This window comes from Leptonychotes weddellii, chromosome 13 (assembly GCF_054177405.1).
Source record: "Leptonychotes weddellii isolate Sample4059 chromosome 13, ASM5417740v2, whole genome shotgun sequence".
Lineage (NCBI taxonomy): Eukaryota > Metazoa > Chordata > Mammalia > Carnivora > Phocidae > Leptonychotes > Leptonychotes weddellii.
The window spans coordinates 54,856,091-54,883,993 of NC_138381.1; the positions used below are offsets into that span (position 1 = coordinate 54,856,091).

Below are 27,903 nucleotides of genomic sequence, written 5' to 3' on the forward strand. Positions count from 1 at the left end.
TGTCATTTTGGCATATTGATTATTTTGAATTAAACATACTTGAGAAACAGCTGGTGTAAAAAGGACACTGATCTTCCCTTGTCTCACTGAGACCAGAAGATAAATCTTTCACGTGAAAGATAATCTTCCTGTAACAAGAGGGTAGAAGGCATCCTTATCACCAGAGACAGGGAGTTTAGGGCCAAGAAGACTGTACAAACAAAACTTGTGACATCTTCACCACATTAACAACCCTAGCTCAAACCCCTTTGTCTTGTCAATTCTTCACAAATTTATTGTTTCTTTGTCTAAAAGGTATATGAGGTGGCGCTCTTGTGTGCACAAATGTTCATATGCAATTTAAATTGTTTATTTTTGTCTTGTTAATCTTTTATTATTGGGAGGAGTGTTCCTCAGCCAGGAACCTAGAAGGGTAGAGGAAAAATTGTTTTTCTTCTACAATACTTTGTAAGTTGAAAATCCCACTCAATGGGTCAAGTTACCCTCTTTAAGTATGAAGCGACCAGCCCCACTGTGTCTATTAGTGCGTGCAAGTCCACTGTCCACCATTCTCTGCCCTGTCTCCCTCCCAGGCGGCCACTCTGACTGGAGCTTAGCCTTTGGGAATCCCCAGCAGGAGAATGGAAGACAGGTGAGCTGGGAGAGAGACAATTCTTTTGATAAGAGATGATGATGACTTACAGCAGGAGATGGTGAAGATGGTGAGCCATGGTCAGTTCTTGATACGGTGAAAGGGGAGCCTTCAGGGATTGCTGACAGGAGGTGCATTTGTGAAAGGCAAGAGACAGGAAGGGTGCCCAGGTTTTTTGCCTGAGCAACTGGAGGAAGTCAGAGATGTTAGTGGAGGTAGGGAAGAATGGTAAGGAACAGTTTTTTTTTAAGATTTTATTTATTTATTTGACAGAGAGAGAGACAGCGAGAGAGAGGGAACACAAGCAGGGGGAGTGGGAGAGGGAGAAGCAGGCTTCCCGCCTAGCAGAAAGCCCGATGCGGGGCTCGATCCCAGGACTCTGGGATCATGACCTGAGCTGAAGGCAGATACTTAAAAACTGAGCCACCCAGGCACCCCAGTAAGGAATAGTCTTGACCAGGATGGTGGCAATTTGGTTTTAGATGTAGTGGAGCCAAGGTATCTCCTTCATGCCATGAATTTGGCATGCTGAGTAGGCAGTTAGATGTTTACATTTAGAGCTCAGGGGAGAAACTGAGCTGGAAATATAAATTTGAGAACAGCAGCATGTATATGGAATTTTAAGCCTCGAGACTGAAGATATTAAATATTGAATTTTTAAAAATCTCTATCATTTCAAATATATATTGATAAATATCAACTGTTCTAAACCCTATTTGCAATGCAAAATGATCTGAAATGATTTAGTCATAAATAGAACACACAAAGCATGTTCTATTTGCTGTACTTCTGGCCTTGTACTCTCTTCTTGGAGACATTTTACCAAAGGTTAAGTAAATTTATGATTACATTACAACCTGCTTCCTGGGCAACCTCATTAACTTCAAATTTTTCCCCTAAATTATTATCCCTGAAATTGGCCTGCTTTCTTCCCTTGAAATATCAATTCTGCTAGACTAAATTTGGAAAAATTTGCCTTCTTTTGAATATGAAGACGATACCATAGCCCGACTCATAAAAGAAATATAGAAAGCACAAGTAACTCCTGCTGTTTAGTGAACAATATTGAAACAATGACAACATCAAGTTGATTTCAGCAACCGGCTACCTTTAGGAACCTGGTTCCTTTGTGAGTGGTGGCTGAGCTTGTGGGCCTGCTGTTGAGGGCACCCCCAATTGGCTCAGGCCCTAAAGTGCTCTGACTCAAAGTAGTCTGAGATAACATTTCTCCCCTTTATTTCAAAAGAACAATATGTTAACCCTAGAAAATTTAAGCTTTGTGGGTAAACAAACAGAAGAAAAGAAAAAAATCACCCATAAATAACTGCTGCCAACATTTTGGTAAATAGCAATCCCATCTTTTTGCTATGCTTTCCTCCCCCTAAATTGAGATTATATGATAAAGAGTGTTTTGTAACCCATTTTATTTATTTAACCATATGGTTAAGTGAACATGTGTTCAAGCCATTAAATATTCTTCCCTAACATATATTTGTGGTTAAAGAAAATTTATATTGGTTCATCAAAATTCAAGATAAATGATAAAACAAACACATTTCATAGATGCATCATTTCCAACAGATTCCCATGGGTTTCTCCATGTAGATCAATGTGAAAATGTTGGGGTTTGGAGCGAACGGTCGGGAAAGAATTCTTGAGATGTCTTCGGGGCAAACAGGGTGGTTTTATTAAAGCACAGGGACGGACCTGTGGGCAGAAAGAGCTGCTCTGGGGTTGTGACAGGTGACTGATTATATACTTTTAAGTTGGAAGTGGGTTAGGGATAGTGAAAGTCTCTAAGGAATTTGGAAGCAAGATTCCAGGACCTTTATTGGGCTAGCTGTTGTTAGGAAAAGGCCATTTATTACTGTTTTAGTAAAACCTTAGTCATGAGTCTCTTCAGATTTATATCAGTGGGCCACATCCTTGGAGGATGATTGCTAACCTATATCTCAGTGGGGTAGAGATAAGGGAAGTTTCCAAAGGACTTTTTATATGTTAAAGGAGACTTACAGGATCCTGGAAGTTGGACAATATTAAGCTAAAGTATTAACATCGAGGCAGTTGAGTTCCTAGGGGAAGGTCACTCTGCCTATCTCAAGAACTTGTCAGTGGGCTGTAAGTTGTAAGATTTAATTTTTTTTCCCCTAAATTTCTTTTGCCTTTGTCCCTCATATCAGATCACTGTGAACTATTGTCTAAGACCATTTTTAAAGGGTACATGATATTTATCTTATAGATGTCTCCAACTTTACATTTAGCCAATCTCCAGTTTCATTTGTTTTCACATTTTCATTGTTATAAATAAGTCTTGTACTTTTGTAGGTAAGTGACACATGGATTTCACAGAAAGCTCCAGTCTGAGGCTGATTACTTCAGAAGGATGAATCTGTGTTTTACAGAGGGTAGTGGCTGCCCGAAAGCTCCCGAGTCAAGTTCCTTAGGCTTTCATTCTGAGCTCCACTGGCTGTTAATTCACTGTTATTTACTACAATTTTAAGAATTAGGCTTGCCTATTTTGTTTTTGTACAAGCAGATTAGATGTGCAAGCTGAAGGGGCAGGTAGGGGTGAGAGAATCATGGGAGTTGGGGGGGGGAAGGGCACACAGGATGAACTGCTGAGACCTGAGACAGGGGTTGTTAGATACATGCAAAATGATGGGAGGAGGACACTCAGATCGTTCTTTTTTTTTCATCAAATATTTATGAAGCATATGAAATGTACTGGCACTATGAAGATATGCCTAGCTGGCTAGGAGAGAAAAACGAATCAAGGTTCACAGAGATGACTAAATAGGGATTAAAAATACAATGTAGTCAACGTAACAAAACTTAGGTTCAAAATCCTTTATTTAGAAAGCTGAGTGAACAATAAAATACTCTTTGGAAACGTTCCCTTCCTATGCTTAAACAGGAAAAGTGTTGGCATTTGAAGGAGAGTCAGTTATTCGGAAAGTTCTCATAACTAGGACACCTCATCGCCTAACCACCATTTTCAGGGTATTTCAGCTAATATGCAAATCAACAGCAGCTGTGAAAACAAACCCCCACAGCAGCAGCACAATAGATGGAATATGCTTGCAAGTTTTGTCAGGTTCTCTTTGGAACCGCTGTGAAATTACAGCTATAAATATCATTTACATAAAGTATTACTGAAATACACAGAATTTATCATCTTGGAAAAAAAACACTGTCAGAGTATCTAAATGTAAATAGTCTCTATTCAATTCTAATCTATTTAGGATCTTAAATGGAATTACTGCCACATTAAATAAAAGTTTCATCTGCACCTCTTTTTTTATTGTATCTGATTTATCTTCTCAAAGGAAAAAAAAAAATATTTCTGCCAACAGAAAGGATTCCCCCCCCCATAAATATACCCAGTAGCAGTATCCTTTAAAAATCACATAATTTCAAAGTCAAAGGAAACAAAAACAAACCAACCAGCAAGAAAGTTGAAGGGAGAAAATAAGATTTAAGATTTTTATTTAGGTTAGAAACTAGTCGGAAATAATATATTTATAAATTGATGTATCATTCTGCATTGTGTAAATGACATCCAAGATGCTTAGATTTTTGTAAATCAAAAAGAGGTATAACTTACATATTAAAGGAGAAAACAGTCTAACAGTTCCCTCTACTGGATGTTTTAATAGAAAACTAGACATAGTGAATTCCTGAATAATGGGAATGCACAGGAAAGTCTGAGAGGATAGTGGACAAACCTGCATGTTGGTCTCTTTGGGAAGAAGGCATGAGGGGAAGGACGAGCTGAGGAAGCATTTTACGTCTGTATCCTTTAAATTGTTTTTGGTGAAAGTATATTCATCACTTATATAATTAGAGAATTTTTTTAAAAAAATACAAAATTCTATATATAATATAATGTCAATTTTGTTTTTAAAATGTTTATACATTTAAATAAATATATATATACATATTGAATAAATGGGTAGAATTACACCAGAAGGTCAATGGTTTTTAATTTTGGCTGTAATGATTATGGATGATACCTATTTTCTTCTTTATGCACTTTTGTACTTTCCAAATGTTTTATAATAAGCAGGCATTGATTTTATAATTAGGAAAATATTCCATTTATCAATAAAAAGTTTTAAAAGCCTAGTAGAATATTAGGTACATAAAAATGTTTTCTTTCTATGAATAAGATGTTGTTTCAACTCTTACTGTCAATTTATTCAATCTCTGTTTTTGTCAGTTATTTAGATAAGAGCTTATTCCTTAAGGCTCAGATGGTTAAGTGTCTGCCTTCGGCTCAGGTCATGATCCCGGAGTCCTGGGATCGAGTCCCGCATCGGGCTCCCCGCTCTGCGGGAAGTCTGCTTCTCCCTCTGCCTCTCTCTCTCTCTCATGAATAAGTAAATAAAATCTTTAAAAAAAAAAAAAAAAGAATAAATACATATTGCAAGATATGGAAGTTTAATGCTCAAAATCTACCAAGTTGTACGACTGAAGTAAGTCATGGAATCATACGCAGGCAGTTCCCCACTTGTTTATGGATTGTGTGTTTCTACCATGTGCTTGTTTAGAACTCAAAACACTTCACCATAGGAATAGGGCTCTAAATGTACTTCTCAATTTGGGCCCCAGAAGTCTATTTTACCCAAAGTATTGCTAACCTAGTGTGTGAGTTGTAATAAAAGTAGTAAACAACATTTGCAATGAAGAATAGTAAATAAGATTTCCTTAATAGTGGTATAACCCAAATGAGAGCTGGGACCCTTGGCCTGTAAGCTGATTTAAGTTCCTCAAACCCCAGTACTGAGGTGTGAGGAAACACAAGCCTCTAGATTTCTGTGAATTCATAGGGACTTAATTTCTTATGGTGTAAAGATCAAAACAACGTACTCATATTATTGCAATGTGGGTACGACTCAAGATTCTGCTAAGGGAGGGGCGCCTGAGTGGCTCAGTTGGTTAAGTGGCCGACTCTTGGTTTCAGCTCAGGTCATGATCTCAGGCCGTGGGATCGAGCCCTGGATCAGGCTCCGGTCTAAGTGGGGAGTTGGCTTGAGGATTCTCTCTTCCTCCCCCCACTCACAGGCTCTCTCTCTCTCCTCTCTCTAAAATAAATAAAGTTTTAAAAAAAATATTCTGTAGGGGAGAAGAGGGAATTTATATCACTCAATTTAAAGATTCATTTTATTTATTTTAAAGCTTTCATTTATTTAATTGAGAGAGAGAGCACGAGCAGGGGAGAGGCAGAGGGAGAGGGAGAAGCAGGCTCCCCGCTGAGCAGGGAGCCCGATGGGGGACTCAGTCCCAGGACCCTGAGATCATGACCTGAGCCAAAGGTAGACACTTAACCGGCTGAGCCACCTAGGTGCCCCTAAGGTTTCATTTTAAATGAAAAACTTCAGTGCATCAAAGGACTCTATCAAGAAAGTAAGAGACAACCCATAGAATGGGAGAAAATACTTGCAAATCAAATATGTGATAAGGGTCTATTATGCAGAAATTTAAAATTTACTAATAAAAAGATAAATACCCAAATTAAAAATGGGCACAGGATCTGACTAGACATTTTTCCAAAGATATACAAATGGTTAAGAAGCATATGCAAAGATGCTCAACATTATCAATCGTTAGGGAAATGCAAATCAAGACCACAATGAGGTACCAATTTCCACCCACCAGGATGGCTATAGCAAGGATGTGGAGAAACTGAAACCCTCATCCCTCGCTGGAGATCACCTAAAATGGTGCAGCCCCTGTGGAAAACAGTTTGGCAGTTCTCAAAGATGCCCAGATATTAGGTTAAACATCATTCTGGGTGTGTCTGTGAAGGTGTATCTGGATGAGATTAACATACAAATTGATAGTCTGAGTAAAACAAATTGCCCTCCCCAATGGGGATGGGCCTCATCCAATCAGTTGAAGGCCTGAATGGAACAGAAAGACTCAATAAGGGAGAATTCACTATCTCTGCCTGACTATCTTTAAACTGGGACATCAGTCTTCTCTTGCCTTCAGACTCGACTTGAACCAGAACTTACCCCCTTGGCTATCCTGAGACTCCAGCTGCAGACTGCAGATCTTGGGCTTCTCAAAGCCTCCATAATTATATGAGCCAATTCCTTATAGTAAATCAATTATATATATATAAACACACACATACATATATATATATAAATTCTGTTTTTCTAGAGAACTCAGACTAATAATACAGTATGTAAAACACATAAAAGCATATGCTCATAAAAGATTTTGTACACAATGTTCATACAGCGTTATTCATAATAGCCAAAAAATAGAACAACTCAAATGTTCATCAACTAATGAATGGATAAAGAAATCATGGTATAATCCATAAATGGAATATTTAGCAATAAAAAAGAATGCAGTACTAATACATGGTAAAACATGGAGGAACCTTGAAAACATTACACGAAGTGAAAGAAACCAGCCACGAAAGGCTGCATATTCTATGAGTCCAATTATATGAAGTGTTCAGAATAGGCAAATCCATAGAAGCAGAAAGTAGATTAGTTGTTGCCAGGGGTTGGGGAAGGGGAGAGATGTTTTTTAACTGCTTGTAAAATTCCTTAAGCATGAATAAGGGGTTTCTTTGGGGGATAAAAAAGGTTGTGAATTTGATGGCTACACAACTTTATGACTATACTGAACAACATTGAACTATATATTTTAAATGGTAAATTTTATGACACATAAATTAAAAATTAGACTGGATAGTTTAAAACCCCTAATCATCCCTTTTCTCTTTGGGGGGAGTAGGAGGAAATTAATAGTGTTGGGTACGTATAATAAAAGGCCAAATAGATGATCTATTTGATGAATAAGCTATTTTGGTTAGTGTTTGTATTCCTAAGGCTTATTCCTGAGATTGCTCTGGTTTTTAAGAATTTTCGAAAAGCATTACTGCGTAATTAAATAGAACATACCGAATGTAATGAGATTCTGTTTTTAAGAATGCAGTGCTCTCCCACGAGAGGGCCATCTGTCCAATCTTCGGGTTCTCTTCACTGGGAAACGAAGCGAATGTGGAAGGTCTGGAACCCTGAGCCATTCCTATACAAACTCCAGAGCAGAGCCTGGGCGTTTCGGGTGAGCTAAATCTCTGGTGGCTGTTTGTTTTGTCTTTCTCCTAAAAGTGAAGTGTAGATAATCTTTTCTGGTTATTTGAATCCAAGAGGTTTACAAAAATGAGGTTTTATGTGAAGTGACCTCTAAGAAACAGCTCGTGTCTACCCGTTGGACAGCCAGGTGTTTTCTCCTCTAATATATACCCGCAGGACAACGGAAATGAATGTATTTTTAACAAGCCTGGACCACGGAGGATGGCTTAGATTAGTTCTTATTTTACTTCTGTCACGTCTGTTCCGGTGTGTGCACGAGACTTCCCTCGGAGGTGGAGAGGCTCCGAACCGAAGTTTCCTCCGCTGTGTATCCCGCGTGTGCGCCTGCGCGGAGCGAGGGGCTCTGGCGCAGGTGGAGGTCTTCACGGCCAGAAAGCATCACCTGCTGTGCTTTCCAGGCAAGCAGGGCAAATCGCATCAGCAGCTGGGTGCCTGTCCTGTCTGTGGCTGTCGCCACATGACCAGCCGTGACCCCAGAGTAGAAGTGGGGTGGGCAGCCCTGCTGGGGCCCCAGTTCATTTCTATTCGCATCATCTCCACACATTCATTCTTTACTTCCAAACTCCTATGAAAATTTACCCAGGGCCTGGGAAATTTGGTAGCATCAGTACCAAATCTAGACTTTTCAGGAATATTTGTTTGGATTGTTTGAGAGTGAAAGGTCTGCATGTGTCAAGTGCAGCTACAATTTGGAACTGGAAGACAAAAGACTACCGAGGTTGGTTGGCAGAGCCACGCTGACAGCCAGGGAAGAAAGGAATTAATGGAGGTATGTGTCTACAAGGTACAAGCCTGGAAAATATGGTTTAATTTAGATATTTCTGTCCTACCCACTGTCTCAGCCTGTTTTCCCCTGCAGCACCAGCCACAAAGCTTCCCATCTGTCACTCCCAGGTTCCTCCCCTCCTCCTTAGCGACCAGCTTCTTGTTTCTCCTCTAACATACTGAGCAATTAAGCTGCTTTGATTTCTAATCCTATTACCACAGTAGTAAAAGAGCACACACATGTGATGATAATGAGTCCCCAGTACACCCAGTATATTCTGCTCATTGTGAATTTTCACTGGGCTCTCCCAGATAAAAAATCCTGCATATACAAATGTTTAATTCACTCTACAAACATTTGCTGAGCAGATACTAGGTGTCAGGTGCTGGCATGCAAAGATAAAGTGCAAGGTGGAGAGTAGGTGGTGAGAGACTCAGGCCACTAACGCTACGCCGATGTCTGTTTCCTGGCTCACTGCCTTTGTGCACGCTCTTCTCACTGCTGGGTGTGCCCCTCCCCTCGCCTCTAGCTGTATGATTAATTTCCACTTGACTCGGACATCACTTCCTCAGACTAGCCCAGCCAGGCTGTTTTTGGGTCATCTCCTCCCTGTTCCTATAATACATGCATATTTTTATCTTTACATCTGCCCCAGGGAACTGAAAATAACTCCCGAAAAGGGGGTGGGGCGGGGGGAAGCTCAGAGTAGACCACATTATTTTTGGTATAGCTTTGAGCTTCAAGGATTTGATTTTTCTAATTTACCTTCTAAAAGGGAATACAGAGGAATTTTGGCATAAGCACAGAGCACTGCCCATTAGATGAGACCTGGACAGGCTATGAAGGCCCCACGGGTCACCATCTGTACACTCATCATTGCACAGCTGATGGCCAAAGGCCTGGGGGAGGCTTCCGCTCCTGTGCCAGACTGGACAGAAGGGACCTGGCCAGAGCTGCCTGTGGGTCGCCAGAAGTGGAGAGGAGTGTGAAGCAAAAACAGAGCCCACAGCAAGGCAAGCAGTCAGCTGGAGGAGCAGAAGCAAGCAGGTTGAGCTCCGTTGGGCAGGCTGGATCTTACGTGTGGTGGACCGCGGAGGGTGCTTCAGGCTGTCACTGGGACTTAGGGGACCATGCAGATCTCGGCTTGCAGTCCCCATGAAGCCTGGTAGCGCATCTTCTGCACTTTCCTATGCCTCTCGACTTAAACTCATCACCAGAGATGTCATCTAAATCTCTCTCCGACACAGGTCAGAAGAAAGATAAGAAAATCAATACACTAGAAAGGGAAATCCTTAGGTAAAAAAGCAGTTTTCTTGAGAGAGAGAGAAAGAGAGAGAGAGAAAGAGAGTGAGCATTGGGGGGAGGGGCAGACGGAGAGGGCGAGAGAGAATCTTAAGCAGGCTCCACGCCCAGTGCAGAGCCTGACTCGGGGCTCAATCTCATGACCCTGAGATCATGATCTGAGTCAAAATCAAGAGTCAGGCACTTAACCAGCTGAGCTACCCAGGCACCCCCTAAAAGAAGCATTTTTTAAAAAAGATTTTATTCATTTGAGAGAGAGAGAGATGGAGAGAGCACAAGCAGGGGGGAGGGGCAGAGGGAGAGGGAGAAGCAGACTCCCCACTGAGCAGGGAGCCCAATGCGGGGCTCCATCCCAGGACCCCGAGATCATGACCTGAGCCAAAGGCAGACGCTTAACCAACTGAACCACCTAGCCCCCCAAAGAGAAGTATTTTATTTTATTATATATATTTTTAAGATTTTTATTTATTTGACAGAGAGAGACACAGCGAGAGAGGGAACACAAGCAGGGGCAGTGGGAGAGGGAGAAACAGACTCCCCACTGAGCAAGGAGCCCGATGCGGGGCTCGATCCCAGAACCCTGGGATCATGACCTGAGCCAAAGGCAGACGCTTAAGCAACCGAACCACCTAGCGCCTAGCACCCCCAAAAGAAGCATTTTATTTTATTATTTTAATTTTTTAAAAAGATTTTTATTTATTTGACAGAGAGAGACACAGCGAGAGAGGGAACACAAGCAGAGGGAGAGGGAGAAGCAGGCCTCCTGCTGAGCAGGGAGCCCGATGTGGGGCTCAATCCCAGGATCCTGGGACCATGACCTGAGCTGAAGGCAGACGCTTAACGACTGAGCCATCCAGGCGCCCCCAAAAAGAAGCATTTTAATCAGAGTTGCAAAACTTCTGTGGTTTCCACCTTTCTTTCTTATTTTTTTTTTTGTATTCTTAGTATTTTATTTTAAAAAGTTGGGTGTGTATATATGTGTTATACTCTATACCTTTTTTGTAATTATTATTTTTAATTTCCCCTAAAAACTTTATTGCTCCTATAAACTTTATTTTATTGTGGCAAAAGACACATAATACAAATTTACCTTGCTAATATCTAAGTAGATAGTACAGTCTTGTTAACTATATGCATATTGTACAACAGATTTCTAGAACTTTTTCATCTGGTGGGACTGAAACTCTATCCCTAATGAACGACTCCTTGATTGTTCCTTTCCCCAACCGCTGGCAAATCACCATTCTACTTTGTGCTTGTGTGAGTTTGATTACTTTAGATACCTTCATATAAGTGGAATCGTGCAGTATTTGTCTTTTTGTGACTGGCCCATTTCACTTAGCATAATGTGCTCAAGATTCATCCATGTTGTAGCATATGACAGGAGTCACTCCCTTCTTTTTTAAGTTTGAATAATATTCCAATGTTTATATAGTCCACATTTTTTTATCCATTCCTCTGTCCGTGGACATTTAGCTTGCTTGCACATCTTGGCTATTGTGAATAATGCTGCAGTGAACCTGGGTGTGAAATATCTCTTTGAGATCCTGTTTTCAATTTGTTTAGATATGTACCCAGAAGTGAAATTGCTGAATCATATGGTGGTTCTATTTTTTATATTTTTAGGAACTTCCATATTGTTTTCCATAGTGGCTTCACCATTTTTGAATTTCACCAACAGTGCAAAATGATTCTAATTTCTTTACATCCTCACCAAAACTTGTTACTTTCTGATGTGTGTTTAATGTGGCCATCCTAATGGAGGTGAGGTGATATCTCATTGTAGTTTTGATATGTATTTTCCTGATTTTTAGAGACATTGAGTATCTTTTCATACGCTTGTTAGCTATTTGTATATCTTCTTTGGAGACATGTCTATTCAAGGTCTTTGCTCATTTTTAAATTATTTATTGTTGTTTTTTATATTGACTTGTAGGAGTTCTTCATACATTCTGGATATTAACCTCTTATCTGATATAGTTTGCAAATACTTTCCTCCTATCCTATAGATTGCCTTTTTACTCTGTTTCTTTGGTTACACAGTAGTTTTAAGCTTGATGTAGACACATTTGTCAATTTTTACTTTTGTTGCCTGTGACTTTTGTGTCATATCCAAGAAATTCTTTCCCATTACAGTGTCATGAACATTTTCCCCAACATTTTTTTCTAAGAATTTTATAGTTTCAGGTCTTAGGTTTATTTATTTATTTATTTTTAAGATTTTATTTATTTATTTGACAGAGAGAGACACAGCGAGAGAGGGAACACAAGCAGGGGGAGTAGGAGGAGAAGCAGGCTTCCTGCAGAGCAGGGAGCCCGATGCGGGACTTGATCCCAGGACCCTGGGATCATGACCTGCGCCGAAGGCAGACGCTTAACGGCTGAGCCACCTAGGTGCCCCCCAGGTCTTAGGTTTAGTTCTTTATCCATTTTGAGTTAATTCTTGTATATGGTACTAGGTAAGGATCCATCCTTATTCTTTCGCATGTGGATATCCAGTTTCCCAACACCATTTGTTGAAGAGACTGTTCTTTCCCCACTGGGTAGTCCTTGCGCCCTCACTGAAGATCATTGGGTCACACATGTATGTGCTTATTTCTGGGCTCTCTGTTGTGTTCTACTGGTCTATATATCTGCCTTTATGACAGTACTGTTCTCTTTGGATTATTGTAGCTTTGTAATATGCTTTGAAATCATGAAGTGTGAGATCGCCACTTTGTTCTTTCTCAAGATTGTCTTGGCTATTTGAGGTCCTCTGAGATTCAATATGAATTTTGGAATTTTTGTCCCCAAAAATCCACTGGGATTTTGATAGGGATTGCATTGAATCTGAAGATTGGTTTGGGTAATATGGACATTTTGATAATATTAAATCTTTCAACCCATGAACACAGGATGCCTTTCCATTTATACATGTCTTTTTAAATTTCTGTCAGCAATGTTCTAGAGTTTTCACTTCACTCTTTTGCCTCTTTGGTTAAGTTTATTAGTATTTTATTCTTTTTGATATTAATGTAAATGGGATTGTTAATTTCCTTTTCAGATTGTTCATTGTTAGTGTATAGAAATGCAGCTGATTTTTGAGTGTTGGCTTTGTAACCTGCAACTTTGCTGAATTCATTTAACAGTTCTAACAGTTTTTGTGTGGAATCTTTTGGGTTTCCTACATGTAAAATCATGTCATCTGCTAACAAATACCTTTACTTCCCTCTTTTCAATTTGGATGTCTTTTCCTCCTCCCTCCCTCTCTTCCTTCCTTCCTCTCCCAATTGCTCTGGCTAAGACTTCCAGGACTATGTTGAATAGAAGTGTCAAGAGTGAGTATCCTTGTCTTGTTCCTGATCTTAGAGGAAAAGCTTTCAGTTTTCCACCATCGAGTATGATGTTAGCTGTGGGCTTTTCACATACGACCTTTATTATGTTTAGGTACTTTCCTTTTATTCTTAGTTTCTTGAGTGTTTTTATCATGAAAGAATGTTAAATTTTGTCAAGTGCTTTTTCTTTATCAAGATGATCATGTGATTTTTGTCCTTTCTGTTAAAGCTACATTTATTGATTTTCTTTTGTCAAATTGTCCTTGAATTCCAGGGATAAATCTTACTTGTTCATGGTGTATAGTCCTTTTAAAGTGTTATTGATTTGGCTTACTAGTATTTTGTTGAAGAGTTTTGCATTGACATTATTCAGGGATATTGATCTGCATTTTGCACTTTGCTATCAGAGTAATGCTGGACTCATAAATGTATTAGGATGTATTCCCTCCTCTTCAATTTTTGGGAAGAGGTTTATTTATTTTTTAAAAGATTTTATCCATTTATTTGACAGAGAGAGACAGAGTGAGAGCAGGAACACAAGCAGGGGGAGTGGGAGAGGGAGAAGTAGGTTTCCCGCTGAGCAAGGAGCCCACTGTGGGGCTCGATCCTAGGACCCTGGGATCATGACCTGAGCCGAAGGCAGACATTCAACGACTGAGCCACCCAGGTGCCCCTTGAGAGAGAGAGAGAGGAGGATCAGAGAGAGGGACAAGCAGAGTCCACACCAAGTGTGGAGCCCGATGCAGGCCTGATCCCATGATCCTGAGATCACGACTCCAGCCAAAATCAAGAGTCAGCCACCTAACCAACTGAGCCACCAGGTGCCCCAATTTTTGGGAAGACTTTGAGAAGGATTGATGTTAATTCTTTAAATATTTGGTAAAATACTCCAATGAAGCCATCTGGTTCTGGGCTTCTCTTTGTTGGGAGGTTTTTAATTCAACCTCCTTACTAGTTATAGGTGTTTGGATTTTCTATTTCTTCATTATTGAGTCTTACTAGATAGCGTGTGTTTCTAGGACTTTATCCACTTCTTTTAGGTTATCCAATTTGTTGGCATATAATTTTTCATAATACTCTTATAATCTATTGTATTTCTATGGCATCAGTTGTAATTTCTCTTTCATCTCTGATTTTAGTTGTCTTCTCTCTTTTTTGTCTAGCTAAGGGCTTTGGGGGTTAGAATTTCAACATACAAATTTTGGGGGACATAAACATTCAGAACATCCCATAGCACTTACTATTGCCATTTTGTTTTTTCTTTTCTTGTCCCTTTTCCTTTTGTTGACTTTGTGTTTCATTGATGTTTTTGTGTTAACATGCTTTGATTCCCCCCCACCGCCCCATTTTCTTTTGTGTATCTTCTATGGGTGTTTTTCTAACAGCACTCCTGTCAGTCTTAAGGGTTAACTGGCTTCAAGTTAACACACTCCTTACTTGCTGACATAAGACCCTTGATCTGTAACAGAACTAATTTACTTTGAGATTCGCAGACCACTGGCCTTGAAGAGTGAAGAACCAGAACTTTCCCAGGCCACAGAGGCCAGTAAGTCTGTTTGAAGCCACCTCAGTTTTCTGATTAGCCCAGCAAAATTTTTTTAGCAAAATGTTTTTTTCTTTTAGGTTACATAAATGATTTTACTAACCTCCCTTTGTATATCTGTAGACCTTGCCGAAAGAACAGAGCATTCCTACACAACATGAGAAAAGAAAGAACTGCACCCCCTCCTCACACAACCCCGGAGCACTGAGATGTTTGTAGTTGGAAACATCAAGTCTGCACATAATCAAGAAATGTTGCAGGCCGCTGCACAATCTTTACTGATAAACTACCCTAAACCCCTTTAAAATCCCCAGACCAGGCAGAAACCTCGGAGTTGGCTTTTGGACAAGAGTCTGCTTTCTTCCCAGGTTGCTGGCCTCCTGAATAAAGCTCAAATTCCTTTCCTATCAAAACTTGTCTCATGAGTGATGATCTTTCAGGCAACAGGCAGCTGAACTTGAGTTCAGTAACAGTTTCTTTGTGGTTACTGCAAGAGTTACATAAGACATCTTATTTTTATAACAATCTATTTTAATGCTGATAACAACCTAATCTCAATCATATACAAAAACTCTATGTAAGATTTTATTTATTTGAGGGACAGCATGAATGGGGGAGGGGCCATGGGGGAAGGAGAAGGAAGGGGGCAAGAATCTCAAGCAGACTCTGCGCTAAGCATGAAGCCTGACACAGGCTCGATCTCATGACCATGACATCATGACCTGAGCCAAAACCAAGGGTTGGGCACTTGATTGAGGAACCCAGGTGCCCCACAAAAACTCTATTCTTTTACATCTCTCCACCCGCCCCCCCCTTTTTTGATTCACAAGTTATGTCTTTATTATCTATTAACATAGTTTTATAATAATTTTTAATGCTTTTGTCTTCTAATTGTCTATACCAGAACTAAAAGTACTTTACACACCACCATTACAGACAGTGATAAAGGACTCTGCATTTGCCTATTTACTTTTACTACAGAGTTTTAGATTTTTGTATGCTTTCGCGTTGCTGTCTACCATCTTTTTTCAAAGGGTGGGACTCCCTCTAGCGTTTCTTAAAAGGCACATCCAGTGGTGATGAACTCCTCAGTTTTTGTTCATCTGCAAAACTCTCTCTCTTCTTCATTTGTGAAGAATACTTTTGCTGGATAGTATTCTTGATTGGCCAGTCTTTTGTTTCAGCATTTTGAATATAACATCCCACTCCCTTCTGGACTCTAAGGTTTCTGCTGAGATATCCACTCATTCATTATCTTGTGGGTGCTCACTTAAATGTGGCGAGTCGCTTTTCTCCTACTACTTTTCAAGATTGTCTTCTATTTTTGAGGTTTTTTTTTTTTTTTTTTAAACTATAGTCTTGGGTGTGGGGCTGTTTGGGTTCATTCTATTTGGAGTCCTTTGAGCTCAAAATTTGGATGTCCATTTCCTTCCTTAAGATTAGGGAAATTTTCAGCCATTACTTCTTCAAATAAGTTTTGTCTCTTCCTCGCTCTTTTCTCCTTCTGGGACTCTCATAATGCATATATTGGTCCACTTTATGCTATTTTATAGGTCCCTTAGGCTTGCTCCATTTTCCTTATTTTTTTATTCCTTTCATTTGATAATTTCAATGATCAGAATTGCTGATTCTTCTGCTTGATCAAATCTGCTGCTGAACCCCACCAGTGAATTTTTCAGAATTCTATATGGTTCTGTTTTTAATTTCTTTCTCTTCATTGATATTCTCTCATTTTGTTCATTCACTGTTGTTCTGATTTCATTTGTCTGTACCCTTGTAAATCATTGTGCTTCAGTAGGTTTCCATTTCCTAGGTATTGGTTTCTGGAGATTTTATTTTAGCCCAGTGGATTATCTGAAGCCATTCATCAAGATACTCAACAAGACCAGGGGCGCTTGGGTGGCTCAGTTGGTTAAACGACCAGCTCTTGATTTTGGCTCAGGTCATGATCTCAGGGTCCTGGGATTAAGCCCTGAATCGAGCTCTGTGCTCAGCTGGGAGTCTGCTTGAGGATTCTCTCTTTCCCTCTCCCTCTGTCCCTCCCCTCACTCACACACTCTAAAATGAGTAAGTAAATCTTAAAAAAAAAAAAAAAAGATCCTCAACAAGACCTAATGCATCTGGGATATTGTCTCATCTGAAACAAATTTCAGCAGAACCACCATTGTGATTTCTTTAGAATAGCTACTATAAATACAGAAAATAATTAAGTATTCTTCTACTATTTTTGGACTTCTGACTTCCAGAACTGCAGGATAATAAATTGTGTTGTTTTAACCACTAAGTTTGTGGTAATTTATTACAGCAGAAATAGGAAACTAATACAGAAGTCTGAGTTAAAAAAAAAAAAAAGACATTTCAGACAAAATTACTTAGGAAATATTTTATTGTACAAAATTTACATTTGTTGAATACAGTGAAAAGCATGGTAAAAGAACTTTTTGTTAATCCATTTTCTTTGAGATTTTTTTGTGAAAAGTAAAGATTTATTTTCTAATACATTCACAGATAATATAACTTTTTATATAGTTGTTTAACAGTTGTGTTGGTAATAAGTGTCTTGGGACATAAGGTATAAAACTGAAAAAAGATCAAAAAAGCGCAGGGGGAAGACCACTACCAAAGAGTAATCTCCACGAACTTGGTATTTTCCACTTCAAGGCAGATGCTGTGGGGTCATCACACTGTAACTGAAGAACAAAATACTTTAATCCTTCAATTTTATGACCAAATCCCCTTTTAGCATTTAAGTCGCATAAAACTCGCCCTTCTCTAGTTTTTTGTTAGTTTTTGCTCTTTTTGGGTTTGACATTTTTAGCTGAGTTTTATTGTAAGGAAAAACAAAGCAATAAATTTGTCTCTATGTTAACTGAAGATAAATTTCCTTAAGTTCCAAGTCATAAAGATATGCCAGAAGGCTATGGAGTCCATCAAGTAAAATCATATTTGAAAGGAATAGGGTTTAAATAATAATAATAATAATAATAAAAATCAGTGCTGTGTGATTTGTATCAATTTGTTCTTTTATCATATCATTATGGTACTTCTATTATGCCTAAAAGCTAACTGATTTCCCTGGGTGTAATGCTTTTACCTCATAATACAAAAAAGTATTTAATTATAATGCACATTCAAGAGTTATAGTATTGCTCACATAAACAGGTTTTGCTTTCCTTAAAAAAAAAAAAGTCCTGAATTCTAAAGAAATTTGTTTATTTTTCTAAGAATATGTCTGGTATAATTAATGCAACATGAACAATTAATATAATGAAGTACTTATGGTTTTCCTTTTTGGAAAATCAGTCTTAATGAAACAACTGTAGACAACTGGTTAGTTAAATGCCCTCTTTTCTTTTCAAAAGCTCAACTGAACTAAATTTTATATAAAGATGTATCTATACTTAACAAACTTTCACTTATTTGGTCTACTTATAGAGAATAAAAAAATGCAAGTTTATAAATACATAACCGGAGAAATCAGAGGCTTAAGTGTAGTAACACTTACACATGGTTTGATTATCTGAAGCCATTCGTTAAGATACTCAACAAGACCTAATGCATCTGGGATATTGTCTCCTTCTGAAACAAATTTCAGCAGAACCACCACTGGGATTTCTTTAGAACAGCTACAACAAATACAGAGAATAATTAAGTATTCTTCTATTGATACAAGATGCTGATTCCATCTGTGTCTGTTTTTATAGCTAAGACAATCTGCCAGGTTTTAGGAAAGGAGAAGATGCCCCATAATAAGCTCACTTATTTATCCTCCTTTGCTCCAAATATATGCTACTTGTGGGGACAGGACTAGAAGCCATGTAATGCCCACTCTGGGCATATGCAAGTTTGCGTCTCATACGAGGCTGCATGAAAAACCATCCACACTGAAATATGTTCTACTTCCCAAATCTGCTGTAGAAGACAGTGATTTTCAGAAGCACCATAGCAAAGAGACTGAAAGAAAATAACACCCTTGTTACTAATAACCTAAAACAGGAAGGAAAATTGTGGAATTGAATAAAGGGAAAAAATGTACTATTACTTTTTTTTAAAAAAGATATTTATTTGAGAGACAGCAAGAGAGAGCATAAGCGGGGGTGCAGGGAGAGGGAGAAGGAGGCCCCCCACTGAGCAGGGAGCCCGACACGGGGCTGGATCCCAGGACCCCAGGATCAAGGCCTGAGTCGCAAACAGACACTTAACCGACTGAGCCACCCAGGTGCCCCTTTACTATATTACTTCTTACAGATTCCACCTACTGAGTGATTTATTATGTGCTAAGCACTATCTGCATATTTTATCGTTCAATCCTACAATTCTTGAGGAAGTTATAACTATCTCCATTTTATAACTGAATCAATTTGGAATAGAACATGGACAGAATGCCTGAATTCAAATTCTAGCTCTGCCACTTACCAGACATGTTGGGCAAGTTACTTAGAGCTTCAGTGTTTCTCATTTGTAAAAGAGGGAACACAACAGAACTTACCTCACAGGTTGTTGGGAGGTGTAGAAGAGGCAGTAGAGGCAAAGTGGTTAAAACAGTGCCCAACATATAGTCAATACTATGTATGTGCTAGCTATTATGATGAAGTAACTGAAGTGTAAAGGGTTTGAAATGTAGTTAACATACTCAAAGTTCTATATCTATGAAGTGGCAGAGGTGGGACTTGAACCCAGATCTTTTGGACTCCAAAAGTCTCTTAACTGTATGCTATAAATGCCTCAAGCTAGTGATGAGATGGAGATAAATAAATGCAAAAAGCTTCCTGTTTGCCAACAAAAGCAAAAATTATTTCTAATACCCTAAAACCAAGAACTATGAGAAAAATTTCATGCCAAAACTTGAGAGCACGTGACTGACAGAGAGCTACAGAAATAAAGGTGAGCTGGGTTTCTAAGCAAGGGATTTCAGATGTGGAGAAGACTCTGAGAGGTAGGTTCAGAAGTCTCAGATGTACCAGGAGAGCCTACCACAGCATCTCAGTCTCTATATATCAGAAATTGGTCCGGGTGCCTGGGTGGCTCAGTTGGTTAAGTGTCCAACTCTTGATTTCAGTTCAGGTCATGATCTCAGGGTCGTGAGATCCAGCCTCTCACTGGGCTCCATACTGAGGGTGGAGTCTGCTTGGGATTCTCTTTCTCCCTTTTCCTCTGCCCTGCCCCTCCCGCTTGCATGCTCCCTCCCTCCCTCCCTCTCTAAAATAAATATTAGAAATCAGAAGTTGTTAGCACTAGTTACATCATCTCACCATGTAATTCTCATATATCTTAGGGGCTCTCAAGCTTTGTATGGTAGCACTGTGAGCCGTGATGACTCAGAAGATTCTAGTTCCTAAACATTCATGCTATGGTAGCCTTAGAAATGGCTCCTGCCCAGAGGAGGCTAGCTTCCCTGGCTGTGCCTTTATTTTCAAGCCTCTAGGTTAAAAAATGCAGGGGTATGTCTTGAATTTACAGTGCCTCCACTACTAGTTTGTAACACAAAGAGTAGCATTAAGAGTTTTAATAGCATCCTCTGGTGCTCTCTGTAAAAATGGAAAGTGGAGAGTGGCTAATTTTGTTACTTTCTGTGACATTAAAATCTAGCACATGCGATACATCCATTATTAAATTATAAATGTACTTTGATTCCAATTAAGTATAAGGGATTTCAGGCCAGCCACACCACTGCCACCACCTATCATTAGAGTAACTAATATTATCTTTTCCAGAGATCAGAATATATATTTGTTCTCATAATGGGAAGGCAAAATATATATGTTACAAAAAATTTAGCAAAAATGGCTTTTTTCTCAATTTCAAAAATTCTTTATTGCAGTGAATATATAATTGCACTGAACATTAAACATGGGTTTGATTATAAATGAAAAGATTTGCATTAGAAAATTAAAAGAAAACTGATTTTGTGAGAAACATTTTTTAAATAAGATGAACTCTAAAGTTTAAGTTAGAGTTGATGTATCTTGCAGGTACACACATTCAATTCAAATATATTTTAAAGGAGCTGGGAAGAGAACAAATGAAAAATTAGTAGTGGTAGTTACCTCTGGGTGATAGGACTGAGTATTATAAATATTGTTTCTCTGGACTATTCTACATTTTCCAAATGTTCTATGATGAGTACGTCTAACTTTTATAATATTTTGCTATCATTGCTAACTTTGTGAGCAAGTTTACAGCTACCCAGAAGTTATTCTTTTGGTCTCATGGAGTTTACCCTACACATGTGTGGCTCAGAATTCTGACAAAGACTCAGGGAGACCCCCTAAGGCTCTTCTTGAATAGCCCTTCTCTGGTTCTCTGCCTTGTTCATTCCAGGTGTCCTAGCATTCCCCAATCATGATATCTGTCTTCTCAACTCAGCAAGACCGCTCTCCTCAGGTTCCCTCCCCTTCTTTGTGTTGTAGTCCACAAAGTATCTGCAAGCAGAAAGCTGGGGCAATTGTAGGACTTATTTGCCTTCTCTCAGGAATCACAACTGTGTGCTGTTTGCTATCCAATGTCTGAAAAAGTTGTTACATTAATTTTGTCCAATTTCCAGTTGTTGATGGCAAGATGGCAAGTCTGCTATCATTACTCTAACAAAATCCAAAGCAAAAGTAAACTGATTTGTAAAGAACTAAGAAGTCGGTGTGAAGGAGCAGTGAGCTGTAGGAATACAAAGAGAGTAGTAAATTCCTTGTGCAGAAGGGAGAAGCAAGTCAGGACACAAGGAGTGCTGTGAGGTGACTCTTGGAAACTGGGTTCGTTTTTGCAAGGCAGATAAGAGGAGAAAAGTACGTGGGACAAGGGAAGGAAGAATGAGACAGCTTTCAGGAAACTAACTGCTAGTCGTTTAGCTGGAGTCCAGGGCACCAAGGAATGAGCCAGGCAAGGAAATCCTGCAGGGCCTTGTATGGCACCTTAAGGAGTACAAACCAGATTCTGCACACAGCAAGTAAAACCGCTGATGGACTTTACTCAGGGGATGTTGTGATCAGTTTTGAATTTTAATTCTAGCAACACTCAAGCTGGAGAAGAGTGAGGGAGAATGGAGGAGGCAGGGGGAATCAATCAAAAGATCTTGAGAGCAGCTGCTATAGACCAAACCCATGTCCCTCCAAAACTGAAGCCCTAACCCCCAATGTGACTATATCTGGAGATAGGATCTCTGCAGGTAATTAAGATTAAACTAAGTCATAAGACAGAGGCCCTAACCTGACAGGACTGTGGCCTTATAAGGAGAGAAGGAAAGAGAGGTCTCTCTCTGCCATGTGAGGATATGGACAGAAGGTAGCCATCTGCAAGCCAGGAAGGGGGGCCTCACCAGAACCCAACCATGCTGGCTCCCTGATTTCAGACTTGTAGCCTGCAGAACTGTGAATAAATAAATTTCTTTGTTTAAGCCACCCTGTGGACGGTATTTTGTTACGGCAGTCCAATCAGACTAACAGCAGTCTAGGCTACAAATGATGTGGCCCGAATGAAGCAAGAGAAGGACTGAAAGCTGGTGGTCTGTAGGGCAGGTGCAGAGAATGATTAGGTAGCCAGGGCTTCCACCAAAAAAATAGCTGAAGTGATATTTTATATTATGGGGAATAAACTAGACAAGAAAAGAAGTAAAAACACAAATGACAGACTAAGAAAAAAAAAGAAAAATGGGGAGAAATGATGGTTTTAATAGGACTAGAGTAGGTTTTCAGGGAAAAAGAGAAAGCTGAAATGGTAGGCAAGTATGGCCAGAGAAAGACAAAACTGCTGCACTGGGAAAACAAGCTAAAATGCCTGTATCCTTTCTAACAGAGAAGTCTTGAATATTTTGGAAAGAAGGAGGGGCAAAAATAATTACAAATAACAAGGAACAAGTTCACCTTTTAGACAAAGAATAAAACTCACTGTGATCCTGAACCATGAATCCTAGCTCTAGAATGAAGTGGTTCAAAGTGCAGGATTTGGGGCCAGATGCCTAGGTTTGAATCCTGGCTCTGCCAGATTACCCACATGGCTTTAAGCAGTTATTTAATCTTGTTGCTCTTCAATTTTCTTATTTATAACATGTAGTTAACAGCAATACATACCTATGAGCTTATTATGAGAATTAAATAATTTAATACATGTAAAGTGCACAGAACAGTACCAGGCACTTAATTTGCTATTACCATGACTACTATTTATATTACTATTATGACTTCTTCGGGTCATGCAGAAGTCACAATGTAGATTTTATTTTATTCTATTTTTTTTATTTTTTTTTTAAAGATTTTATTTATTTATTTGACAGAGAGAGAGACAGCGAGAGAGGGAACACAAGCAAGGGGAGTGGGAGAGGGAGAAGGAGGCTTCCCGTGGAGCAGAGAGCCTGATGCGGGGCTCGATCCCAGACCCCGGGATCATGACCTGAGCCGAAGGCAGATGCTTAACGACTGAGCCACCCAGGCGCCCCAACACAATGTAGATTTTAGAGCAAGCAAACCAGTCATTCTATTTGGCAAGGCTAGGTTTACACTCTTTGAAATGTATTATGTTAAGGAGGCAGATTTATTGGTTGACTTTGAGCAATGATGGCGGGGACATATTTAAATTTTTTCTAGGTTAGCTCTGCCCAATTCTCTTAAGCCACCACTGACGGCACAAGGAGATGCTCCTTATTCATCTCTCCTCATGGGAAAGCAGGGAGTAGACTATATGAGCTTGAGAAGCAGCAGATGCCACCCTCTAAATACTGCCCCTCCCCCTCTTCATAACCATTGGCTCTGTCTTCCATGAACCCACCAGGCACATCAACTCCTGGCAAGAAGGAAGAGTCAGAGCCAGCTGAAGCATACAGCAAGGCGTACTGGTTAGCCCCAGACTTAGCCTCAGGTCGTATGAGACAGGAAGCTAAGGGCAGGCAAAAATGGGGACAGTGTAAATGTCTACAAATCTGATGGCAGGCTGGGCCATCACATAAGTGATATAAATCAATTTACAAAAAGTGGCTAAAAGAAAAAAAAGATCTCTAATTTCCACCTTCACTTTCACTTGCCTTCTGAAAGTTCATGATTCCCAAAGACTAATCAAGAGTGACTGTAGAGTATTTAAAAGAAAAATGCCCCAAAATAACTATAAATCTGTTATTGGGCACACAATATAGAAAGATGTAATTTGTGACAACAATATCATAATGGGTTGGGGGAGGCAGTGTGCATGGGAGTAGTTTTTGTGTGCAACTGAAGTGAAATTAGTATCAACTCAAATTAGACTGTTATAACTTTAGAATGTTACATGCGATCACCATGGAAACCACAAAGCAAGTATCTATAGAATATACACAAAAGAAAATGTGAAGACAATCAAAAGATGTCACTATAAAAAATCAACCAAGCACAAAAGAAGGCAGTAAAGGAGGAAATGAAGAACAAAAAAGCTATAAGATACATAGAAAACTAATAGCAAAATGACAAGTCCTTCATCAATAATTACTTTTAATGCAAATGGATTAAACTCTCTAATCAAAAGACAGATTGGCAGAATGGATTAAAAACATGATCCAATTATGTACTATCTACAAGAGGCTTACTTTGAATGTAAGGACACACACAGTTTGAAAGTGAAAAGATGGAAAAAGATATTCCATATAAACAGTAACCAAGAGAGCAGGATGGCAAATATCAGACAAAATAGACTTCAAGTCAAAAACTGTTATGAAAGACCAAGAAGGCTATTATATATTGATAAAAGGGCCAATTCATCAAGAAGACATAACAAATATAAAGATATATTCACAAAACAAGAGCCCCCAAAATATATGAAGCAAACACTGACAGAATTGAAGGGAGAACTAGATACGATGCTATAGTAATAGCTGGAGACTTCAACAGCCTACATTCAATAATGGATGGAAAAGACTGAGAAGGAAACAGAATTACCAATTAGACCTAACATATATACAGAACACCCCACTCAACAAAAACAGAATACACATTTTTCTCAAGTGCACACGGACGGTTCTCCAGGACAGACCTTTGGTAGGGCACAAAATAAGACCTGATAAATGAAAAAGATTAAAATCATACAAAGTGTCTTTTTCAATCACAAAAGAATGATACTAGAAATCAGTAATGGAAGCAAAACTGGAAAATTCACAAATATGTGGAAATTAAACAACACAATTTCAAACAACTAATGGGTCAAAGAAGAAATCACAAGGTGAATTAGATAATTTAGGGGTGAATGAAAATGAAAACACAACATGCTAAACTTAAGAGATGCAGCTAAGGCAGTTTAAGAGGGAAAGTTAGAGCTACAAATGCATATTTAAAAAAGAAGAAATTTCACAGATTAATAACTTAAGTTTACACTTAGGAACTACAAAAATAAAGGCAAACTAAATCTGGAGTTAGCAGAAGAAAGGAAATAATGAAGATTAGAGATAAATAAAATAGAGAACAGTAAAACAATAGAGAAAAATCAATAAAACCAAAAGTTGGTTATTTGAAAAGATCAACAAAACTGAGAATAAAAAAAGACTCAAATTACTAAAATCAGAAATGAAGGTGAGGACAATAGTATGGATTTTGCAGAACTAAATAGGAGTTATTATTGAATAAGTACAGATTCTCTGTTTAGAACAATGACAAAGTTCTGAAAGCAGATAGTTGGTGATGGGTATACAACACTGTGAATTCATTAACAGCAATTAACTGTACACTTAAAAATGGTTACATTATGGGTGTTATGCACAAACGGTGAATCACGGAACACTACATCTAGAACTAATGATGTAGTGTATGGTGATTAACATAACAATAAAAAAAGAAAATAAAAAATGGTTAATGTTTCATATATTTTACCATAATTAAAAAAAAGATTGATTGTAGAGGTTACATACAGTAAGTATCAGGATCCTTAACATGCTGCACATTATAAAGTGTTAAATATGGTTTTTTAAGAACCAATTTTCCTAAGACTAAATTTCAAGTCTTCTCTTCACTTATCTTACTTTCCACTATTTTTAAAAAAGTAGGCTCCATGCCCAATGTGGTGCTTAAACTCACATTACCCTGAGATCAAGAGTCGCATGCCCTTCTGACTGAGCCAGCCAGGCACCCCTCTTACTTTTATTTTTAAATAAGGTGGGAACAAATGAACAAACAGACAAACAAACTCACCCTTCATCATAGAGTGTTTTTGTGATACCTCCTCCAGGAATACGAATACAAAACTCAGAATCATCTATTTCAGGAATGCATGGGCTTTTTTCCATTTCTTCCCAGTTAAGGCTCATTATTTTAGCTTGAACACTTTTTTGCACAAAAGGTGTGAGTAGGTATCTGAAGGGAGTACTAGAAGCAATCATATAATTAACTTTCTAAAAACCCACAATAAATATGAACATTAAGGCAAGTTTTTAAAGCAAATGTTTGTTCTCTCTATATTCTGTTGCTAAAGCAAAGCACAAGTTTCAGCAGTCTACGGAATAACATGTAAAAATATGCTCTGGCTTGCTATTTACATACTTAGGAGAGAGTATAAAGACACAGGCCAACTTAAACTAAGGCAAGGCCATCATGGAGATAACCTATTTCCCACAGCTATGCTCCCTTCTGGCCATGAGGTCTTTTGTGAGATTCCTACACATGTTATATCTATTTGTGAGATTACTAAAAATTAGCTCCAATTTTGAAAGGTTAGTCCTGGCTAATGTTTCTTCATAATGACTTTTTGGTGCATAAATGATAATGAAATAAATAGTTTATAATTTCTATCTCTTGGATGTTTTGCCTACTATTTAGGAATTCAGTCTGACATGCCTGGGAGTTATACTTAAAGGCAAATGGATTTCTGTGATGGCTAAATAAATAGAAGTAAATAGAAATGTGAATCCAATCTTCCCCAAAAATTATCATCCAATGAATCTTAGGTACCCTCTCTCTTTCTCTTCATCAGCTAGGCTCTGTGATGTCGCCACACACAATACCAAACAATCGAAGCACAGTTCCAGAAACATCTCTATCTTTACACCAAAGCCTTCCTTGTGCCCCAACCATAGAACTACCTAACCATACTCCCGTCTCTTGACTTTCTTTTATCTTCTTTCTATAAATTCCAGAGGGGGGAGGCAAAGAAATACATGGCTTTTAAAACTTATTTTAGCTTTTTAACAGAGATACCATCATAATACTGTGTAAATCATAACAAAATTTTTCAAAGGCAAAAACATACCTGCGAAGCTGTAGATCATTACGGTGATATGAATGACTGCTTGAAAGAACAATAACTTTGGCACAGTTACTACTTTTCACCCAGGAAAGCAGTTTTTCACAGAATGGCTTTGATTTATACTTTGTATACCATTGAAAGAATAAAAAGAAAGTCTAAAAGTTAGATCTTAGCATATAATAAGAGCATTCTATAAAATATTTTATCGACCTTATATAAAATTATAATTATTTTTGGATCCATTTACTGTACTTAAAGTGAAGATGAGGGATGAAGAGCAAGGAATTTTTTATTGTATCTTTACAATTAAGAAATAAATCGTGAGGAATCTAGATTTCAAAAAAATTCTATTCTGACTCTGTTCTCTAAGTAATCTATCATTACTTAAAAACTATCACATGGATATCTAGGAGATGTTCTTGCTAGAAATTTCTGATCTGAACATGACCAGGAAATAATCAGGCGAACCTAGGATGCTGAACATCTGGCACTGATCCTCAAAGGAGTCAATATTGTGAAGAACAGAAAGAGGAGGAGGCCACTTCTACATCAACAGCTACCAACTAAAAAGATATTATAGTCAAATGTAACATGTGAAACTTGATTGGATTCAGAATTGAAGAATATTTTATGCAGCCACCCTGGAAAACAGTATGGAGGTTCCTCAAAATGTTGAAAATAGACCTACCCTACGACCCAGCAATTGCACTACTGGGTATTTACCCCAAAGATGCAAATGTAGTGATCTGAAGGGGTATGTGCACCCCAATGTTTATAGCAGCAATGTCCACAATAGCCAAACTGTGGAAAGAGCCAAGATGTCCATCAGCAAATGAATGGATAAAGAAGATGTGGTATATATATACAATGGAATATTATGCAGCTATCAAAAAAACCACGAAATCTTGCCATTTGCAATGACGTGGATGGAACTAGAAGGTATTATGCTAAGCGAAATAAGTCAATCAGAGAAAGACAAGTATCATCTGATCTCACTGATATGAGGAATTCTTAATCTCAGGAAACAAACAGGGTTGCTGGAGTGG

General features: G+C 38.7%; 1 protein-coding gene and 1 long non-coding RNA gene across 2 annotated transcripts in view; one reads left to right on the top strand and one right to left on the bottom strand.

The window, feature by feature from the left end:
- Positions 1-5,551: 5,551 nt before the first annotated feature.
- LOC145716902 (uncharacterized) overlaps positions 5,552-27,903 on the top strand; it is a 56,827-nt gene continuing 34,475 nt past the window's right edge. The window contains exon 1 of the long non-coding RNA XR_014139853.1: positions 5,552-5,599. This is a non-coding gene — a long non-coding RNA (uncharacterized LOC145716902). The remainder of the gene's footprint in view (positions 5,600-27,903) is intronic.
- Positions 17,043-27,903, bottom strand: part of PSMG2 (proteasome assembly chaperone 2) — a 22,198-nt gene continuing 11,337 nt past the window's right edge. Inside the window, exons 4-7 of the mRNA XM_006743798.3 lie at positions 26,861-26,979; positions 25,807-25,980; positions 18,180-18,300; positions 17,043-17,364 (exon numbers count right to left, since the gene is read on the bottom strand). Coding sequence (XP_006743861.1) covers positions 17,266-17,364; positions 18,180-18,300; positions 25,807-25,980; positions 26,861-26,979 — 513 coding nt within the window. The 3' untranslated portion in view covers positions 17,043-17,265. The remainder of the gene's footprint in view (positions 17,365-18,179; positions 18,301-25,806; positions 25,981-26,860; positions 26,980-27,903) is intronic.